The 8,121-nt window shown below is 47.1% G+C and overlaps 1 protein-coding gene across 1 annotated transcript; it reads right to left on the minus strand.

The window, feature by feature from the left end:
* Nucleotides 1-4,893: 4,893 nt before the first annotated feature.
* On the minus strand, nt 4,894-6,334 carry LOC125522215 (ABC transporter G family member 42-like). The gene is made up of 4 exons (XM_048687302.1): nt 6,128-6,334; nt 5,875-6,046; nt 5,512-5,766; nt 4,894-5,425 (listed from the first exon to the last, which is right to left on the minus strand). Coding segments are annotated over exons 1-4 (699 nt in total). The 5' UTR covers nt 6,130-6,334; the 3' UTR covers nt 4,894-5,155.
* Between the last annotated feature and the right edge of the window lie 1,787 nt (nt 6,335-8,121).

Below are 8,121 nucleotides of genomic sequence, written 5' to 3' on the forward strand. Positions count from 1 at the left end.
CAACAGCACAACACTAAAGATGGATTGGTGGTAGGTGGCTGCGGCGGCCTCTTACCCGGCAGGCGTCCAGGTTGAAGAGTGCGTCGGACTAGTGGGTGCCCCATACCCGACAGGCGTCCTGGTTGGGACCTCAAGTCTTAGATGTTAGGTTTGGCTGCGAGGTCTGTTTGGTATTATACCCAGACTATCAGCATCGCTTCGTCAATTGGATGTAGCGACTAGACCTCAAACGGTCCAATCTCTGTGCTCCGGTGTCATCCGTGGATCAGTAATGCTGACACCACACAGTACTTGAAGGATTTATAACAGAGTAGCAATCACACACTTATTACATCGAGTGTCTCAAAAGAGAACTTATTACAATAAATATGGCTTAAGGCCATCTAATAACGATAACAGCGGAAGGCTTGGAAGATAAGTGAGTCCATCAACTCCAACGGCATCACTGAGTATAGAACCACGACCTAAAGGCACCTTAATCGTTGTCTGAAAAGTCTGCAACATTAACGTTGCAGCCCGAAACGGGTCAACACATGGAATATGCTGGCAATGTAACACATAGAGAGCAATGGAAAAATAAGACTATACTACATGCATATATGGCTGGTGGAAAGCTCTATGGTTACAGTTTTGCGTAAAGCCAATTTTTCCCTACTGCAAAGGAATAAATTTTATTTAACTATCATGGTGGTTGTTAAACATTGAGAATGGTTGACAGCATTCTCAATCCCATTTAAGCATCATCATTAAAAACCCAACAATTAACTTTAGAGTAACATGATGAGATTCACATGATAATCCAGGTATTAGATACTCAAGATGTCCATAACCGGGGACATGGCTAACCATGATTAGTTTATACACTCTGCAGAGGTTTGCGCACTTTTCCCCACAAGACTCGATCTCCTCCGTTGGTTTTCTCGCACTGCATGGTGTTTGAGAAATCGATGACCGAGACATAGTCTTTCAGAAGCGCTAGCACCCTGCGAACGGGTAGACCGTACCAATCTACATCCCCTACATCTGCTAGTCTACCACTGTAAGAGTTCGCACGACTTAGTCAACTATGCTAGAGCCCATAGTAGCTTGTGGCTGCACATGGAAGTTTCTAGTATGAATAATCTCATGATCCCTTTGAGCCTAGGTGGCGGTCCAAAAGAAAAATAGGCAATCACTGGAATACCCGGGTGCCTCAATCCACCCAGATGTGTGTTTAGGTTGCCACCTTAAATAAACCATTAATTAACAATCTCACATCTGTCATGGATACACTCACCCAATCCACGTCTACTAGCATAGCATAGCAATAATAAGCAAACGTACAGTAACTCCCAAAGGTTTGATAATAAACAGGTAATAGGTTCTACCTCAACTACTCCCCAAACCCACAATTTAATTAGATCCTAATCATGCAATGTGTGAGGATTGATCTAATGCAATAAAACTGGGTAGTAGGAGGTATGATCAAGGTGTTACTTGCCTTGCTGATGATCCGGGAAACCTAGCGATTCGAAGTAGCAAGCAGCGCACTCCAGGTACTCTATCGCAAACAAACAAACAAACCACAATAAGTACTCAACTAATGCACAGGTAAAACTCGAACAAAAGATCTAACCAGAAAGTTTAACTTAAGAACTCCGGTTTGCAAAAAGAATCAAAACGAACGAAGCAACGAAAGACAAACGGCAAAAGAAACAAGCTTCGTTTACTATTCTAGATCTAAGGCAATTTTTATAGTGGCAAAAACTTGTTTGAGTTGGTTAAACGGAAAGAGGGTTTCGAGACGAAACTCCGGACGCTTGAATCGCCTGATTCCGATAAACGAGCGAAAAGATAAACTAGAACGAATATCGAATCAGAGATCGCGATCAGAAAAACCACGGATTTAATCCGAGAAAAAGAAAAACGACGAACAATTAACTAACGAACGTTCGTTAACAGAAACTAAATGAAAAACGCGTTCGTTAAAACGAACGGATGAACAGGCGCTCGCTAAATAAATAAACCGGAAAAAAACCTATCTATTTATTTAAAAACAGAAACTAGGGTTTTCAAAAAAAACGAATCGGTTTTTTTCTCAAAAACCGGCCGACGGCTACCTCGGCGGCGGCGGGGCTCCGGCAGGGCAGCGGGTGGCGCGAGGCGGCGGCTCCGGGCGGCGCGGGGCGGCAAGCGGCGCGGCGGCGGCTCCGGGCGGCGCGGCAGCGGCAGGCGGCGTGCGGCGGCGGCGGCGGCGCAGGCAGCGGCGGCGGCGGTGTAGGGTTGCAAGGGGGTGGCGGCGGTTATAAAGGGGGCGGGGAGGTCGACTTGGGGGAGGGGTCGGCCTCGGGAGGCGTGTCCTCCCCGGACACGGCGGCGGCGGCGATCGGGACTCCGGTCCCGATCCGGCTGGAGGCGGCGGCGGCTGGCTGGGCCGGCCTGCTTGGCTGGGCCCTTGGCCCAGTCGACCGCGGGTTCTTTTTTAAAACAATTTCGCTGCGTCTAAAAAAATCTAGAAAAATAAATAAAAATCTAAAAATGCCAAAATAAATTTTCTCCATCTAAATAAAATATTTAGAACGGGATGAACATTTTTTTGGCTCTAAAAGCAGTTTTTGAAAACGTGCAATTTTTCCTAAATTCAAATAAAATAGCGAATAAAACCAAAATAAATCTTATTTGATTTTTTTATTAAATCCTCAATATTTCTTTATTTTGGGAAAGTCATTTTATTCCCTGTCTCATATTTTGATAACAAAAATAAATAAATATAAAATAAATAAAATCAAATGATCCCTATTTCAAAATTTGAGAAAACTCAAATATGAAAATAATGAAATCCCAACTCTCTCCGAGGGTCCTTGAGTTGCGTAGAATTTCTAGGATCCACCAAAAGCAATAAAATATGATGTGCAATGATGATCTAATGTATAACATTCCAAATTGAAAATTTGGGATGTTACACTGGATAGGAGTAGCGACAGATGTTGCCTAAACGGTGGCTTTAGTCTTACTTTTGTACTTCCTCCGTTCCAAATTACTCATCGTGGTTTTAGTTCAAATTTAAACTATCCAAATTACTCGTCGTGGTTTTAGTTCAGTAATTTGAAACGGAGGAAGTATGATTTTGTAAGGTCTTGTGTGAATAATTAATAAAGTGGTTGCATGCATCGTCCAGATGCAGAGGCCGGAAATCCTCCTCCATTTCTAAAAATCTTGGGGTCTTTATTAGCTACACGCTGGATTGGAAGTATCTTATTGGGATTTCAATGATTATAGCTTTATTATAAAAATAGTGATCACGGTGTATTACGGCAATACTCATGACTTGAGGGAATTTGCGGAGCAAGGGGCACATGGATGATATAGAAATGGGATTTTGCACAAGCTGTTTTCTTACCTAGATTCGGGCCCTATGTTTTGTTTATCAAGCCTTGTACAATGATATTCCAATTAGGAGAGAGGGGTCTAATGCTGATTTTCGCCTAACCTCTCAGTTGGACGCCATAGAGAACATATGGGCATCAGTAATGATAGCCCAGTTGAGTGCCAGCAAGACACCATGGAGAACATATGGCATTCAGGAGACAAGATGCCCCGAAGGTCCCCCATGGCTGTGCAATGAATCAATCGGCAAGCTCCGACCACTGACAAAGCCGCCAGCGATCAGAATGACCAAATCAATCGGGGAGCAACCAGGTCAGAGAAGAGGCAAGGTGGGCGCCAACTACGTCGACGCCTGACACCCCTACCAATGACGGGTGGCCCGACCGCATCTGCGCTACCCATCCTCCCACTATCTCTCCAAACGTCACCTCTGACCCCCAACGAGGGCTCCTAGCCTGGATCTGCACCTGGCCTAAACCAGCCACCCGCTCTACGGCATGAGGAGCCGGACCGGCCACCATCAGCAACCATGGGAGAGATCTAGGAGCATCCACAAAAACTGCACGTAAATGAGCCGACGCCGGAGACCACCCAACCGCCTATGTGCCATGGCCCGCACACCACCCTGAGCCGCCGCCACGCCGACACAGCACACCGCCGCCGTGAACCGATCCAGGCCACCACCATTGGTCTGTTTTGCCCACTTTATCCACCCCCCCCCCCCCCTATCAAAATGATCAAAAAGGCATTTTAAATGCTTCTTATTCTCGTGTGTGATCTTATCCATCTCTGCCCCGCTTCCATGTGGGCAGAGGCCCTGTAAAGAATGAAGAGGAGCCAAGGATCTTATTCTCAAGAATGCTTTGATAGGCTCCAATCTCTCCCTTGAATAAGCCAGGCTCCGTTAGCCTGGGCTGAGATGGAGATAACGAGTCGACGATTGAAGCCCCCAACGTTCTGCCAGACACTGGACAGGGGTAAGCTCTGTAAATGTGTAGAGCCAAGTGTAGTGTCGTGTAGTAGTAGGCACTTCTAGGCCCCTTCCCACCAATGCCATGGCAACCCAAATCCACTGAGGGACCACCTCACCACTAGCAGCCGCTGGCCGCATGATGCCGCGGTTCACTCCTAGCGCCCCGACCACTCCAGGTCGTGGCCAGCCCCTGCGTCGCCTGCCATGGGAGAGCCGCTATATCCAGAAACCTGAGGTGGGCCCCTGCCGCCGCCAGGCCCGCGCCGCCTCTGCCACGACGGCTGCACCCAACTGGCCACACCGCGCGGCCCTCCACGCCGAGGGGCAGTAGCCACCAGTGTCGTCATGCCCCACGCAGTGCCGCGTCTCCGAACAACGAGGTCGTCCCGCGCCGGCCACCACCGCTCGGAGGAGAGGACGTCCCGCCTGCGGCGGCGAGGAGAATGGAGGAGGGGAGGGAGCTAGGGACGGCGGCTAGGGTTTCCCCCGTCGCTCGCGGGAGCGACACAGGGAGAGGGGGGGTGGGGGGGGGGGGGGGGGGGGAAACCAGAATATTAAGTTTCTCTAAAAATATTTCACAGTGCAGTCTAAAGTCATTATACAGAATGGGATTTTACAGAACCTGTAAGAGTTGCTCTTACAAGCCTGGAAAGTTGTGTGCATCCTCACCATATTTGTGTATCTATTTGGAATCCAAAAACAAAAAATACATCCATATTTACACTGGCAAAAATGGAAGGACAAAAGAAGAGTTGGCTCTGGAAAAAAATTGGCCAGATTGCCTGCGAGATCTTGTCTGTTGGCTTTCAGTTCCTACTATCGTTGTTGGAAGCTCAACTTCTTGAGGCAGAGAGCATACATGAACGCGAAGAACACTGCAAAGAGCACAAGCACCGGTGCAACGACCGCCATGAAGCTCCTGTGGTATCCAAAATGATGAGTTATGTAGTAACTGATTGTCTGGTTTGATTGGCCTGGGACGGAGATGGTCTCTTCCAGGTCTCCATATTGTGTCGCTATGAGCCCATAAACTGTCCATGCCAATGGGCAAATCCAGTAGTACCAGATCCACCATTTGGGGATTTTCTGGACAAAGCAAGAGCAAACTAAGTAATTGGTCTTACGAAAGAGAAGGAACTGCAGCAACATTCTAATCAAGAAACAGAACTCACCGGTCTCGGGATGAAGAATCCAGAAAAAAGGTTGAATAGGGAATAGAAAGCTGCAGCGAAGATGGCTGCAACCTCATGGTTTGGTGAGATTGAGACAGTCATCATCCCATAGTAGGTGAAGTAGAGGAAGGAAAAGTAGGAGACGAAGAAGAACCAGAAGAACTTGGTAACTGTCCACTGGAAGCCCATCATGGCATATACGATGAGGGTGTAATACGAGGCTTGGACGAAGACATAAGGTATCTCCATGACAACCTGAAGCAACACACAAGGCTTGAGATACCCGAAGAAGCCAATGACAACCTTGCTATTTTAGCTACCACCGTGGTCGATTATAGCTTTTCAGTTTTACTATTTTCTTACCTGAGCAATTGCATATGGCATTGCAGAGTACATCCCAGCAGCCCTCTCCCGGTAGAAAACTGTTCTCTCGATTGAAACAATTGGCTGAACGCTTGAACAGTTGTTGATGCCGACGAACATCACTGCTGTGTACATTGCTCCAATGACCATTCTAAGAGTATTGGCATCTCCCCTGCATCATAAGGCACCGAAAATTCAGATGCTGATACATTAGGTCTAAGGAGTCAAGGATGAAGATAAGTACAGTAATTACATATTGGTGCCAATCTTCCAAAAGATGGAGCCAAGCAGCAAGGCTGTGAACAAAGTGAAGAAAAATCTGACAAGGTTGTAATCTGGGCTGCGCCAATAGGTCAGCCAATGCTTCCAGAGGCAGACTTTGAACTGCCCTATAATTGATTGAGAATATTCTGTAGGAAAATACAGATCTGATGTTCCTGGTTCTGGTTGACTTAGCTGGTTGACCAGGGAAAGCTCTATGGTTACAGTTTTGCGTAAAGCAATTTTTCCCTACTGCAAGGAATAAATTTTATTTAACTATCATGTGGTTGTTAAACATTGAGAATGGTTGACAGCATTCTCAATCCCATTTAAGCATCATCATTAAAAACCAACAATTAACTTTAGAGTAACATGATGAGATTCACATGATAATCCAGGTACTAGATACTCAAGATGTCCATAACCGGGGACATGGCTAACCATGATTAGTTTATACACTCTGCAGAGGTTTGCGCACTTTTCCCCACAAGACTCGATCTCCTCCGTTGGTTTTCTCGCACTGCATGGTGTTTGAGAAACAGATGACCGAGACATAGTCTTTCAGAAGTGCTAGCACCTTACGAACGGGTAGACCATACCAACCTACATCCCCTACATCTGGTAGTCTACCACTATAAGAGTTCGCACGACTTAGTCAACTATGCTAGAGCCCATAGTAGCTTGTGGCTGCACACGGAAGTTTCTAGTATGAATAATCTCATGGTCCCTTTGAGCCTGGTGGCGGTCCAAAAGAAAACAGGCAATCGCTGGAATACCCAGGTGCCTCAATCCACCCAGATGTGTGTTTAGGTTGCCACCTTAAATAAACCATTAATCAACAATCTCACATCTGTCACGGATACACTCACCCAATCCACGTCTACTAGCATAGCATAGCAATAATAAGCAAACGTAGAGTAACTCCCAAATGTTTGATAATAAACAGGTAATAGGTTCTACCTCAACTACTCCCCAAACCCACAATTTAATTAGATCCTAATCATGCAATGTGTGAGGATTGATCTAATGCAATAAAACTGGGTAGTAGGAGGTATGATCAAAGGTGTTACTTGCCTTGCTGATGATCCGGGAAACCTAGTGATTCGAAGTAGCAAGCGGTATACTCCGGGTACTCTATCGCAAACAAACAACACACAATAAGTACTCAACTAATGCACAGGTAAAACTCGAACAAAAGATCTAACCAGAAAGTTCAACTTAAGAACTCCGGTTGGCAAAAAAAATCAAAACGAACGAAGCAACGAAAGACAAACGGCAAAAGAAACAAGCTTCGTTTACTATTCTGGATCTAAGGCAATTTTTACAGTGGCAAAAACTTGTTTGAGTTGGTTAAACGGAAAGAGGGTTTCGAGATGAAACTCCAGATGCTTGAATTGCCTGATTCCGATAAACGAGCGAAACGATAAACTAGAACGAACATGGATCAGAGATCGCGATCAGAAAAACCGCGGATTTAATCCAAGAAAAATAAAAACGACGAACAATTAACGAACGAACGTTCGTTAACAGAAACTAAACAAAAAATGCGTTCGTTAAACGAACGGACAAACGGGCGCTCACTAAATAAATAAACCGGAAAAAAACCGATATATTTATTTAAAAAAACAGAAACTAGGGTTTTCAAAAAAAACCGAATTCGGTTTTTTTCTCAAAAACTGGCCGGCGGCTACCTCGGCGGCGGCGGCGGCTCTCCAGCGGGGCTCTGGCAGGGCGGCGGGTGGCGCGAGCGGCGGGGCGGCGGATCCTGGGCGGCGCGGCGGCGGCAAGCGGCGCGGCGGCGCGGGCGGGCGGGCGGGTGCGGCGGCGGCGGCGCGGGCGCAGGCGGCGGGGCGGCGGTGTGGGGTTGCAGGGGTGGCGGCGGTTATAAAGGGGGCGGGGGAGGTCGACTTGGGGGAGGGGTCGGCCTCGGGAGGCGTGTCCTCCCCGGACACGGCGGCGGCGGCGATCGGGACTCCGATCCCGATC

Source organism: Triticum urartu, chromosome 7, assembly GCF_003073215.2.
Source record: "Triticum urartu cultivar G1812 chromosome 7, Tu2.1, whole genome shotgun sequence".
Taxonomy (NCBI): domain Eukaryota; kingdom Viridiplantae; phylum Streptophyta; class Magnoliopsida; order Poales; family Poaceae; genus Triticum; species Triticum urartu.

Coding starts and splice junctions, on each gene's coding strand:
- LOC125522215 (XM_048687302.1), bottom strand. Junction 5,767..5,874: donor TGCCATATGCAATTGCTCAG/GTAAGAAAATAG, acceptor GTGTTGCTTCAG/GTTGTCATGGAGATACCTTA. Junction 5,426..5,511: donor GATTCTTCATCCCGAGACCG/GTGAGTTCTGTT, acceptor TGCTTTGTCCAG/AAAATCCCCAAATGGTGGAT.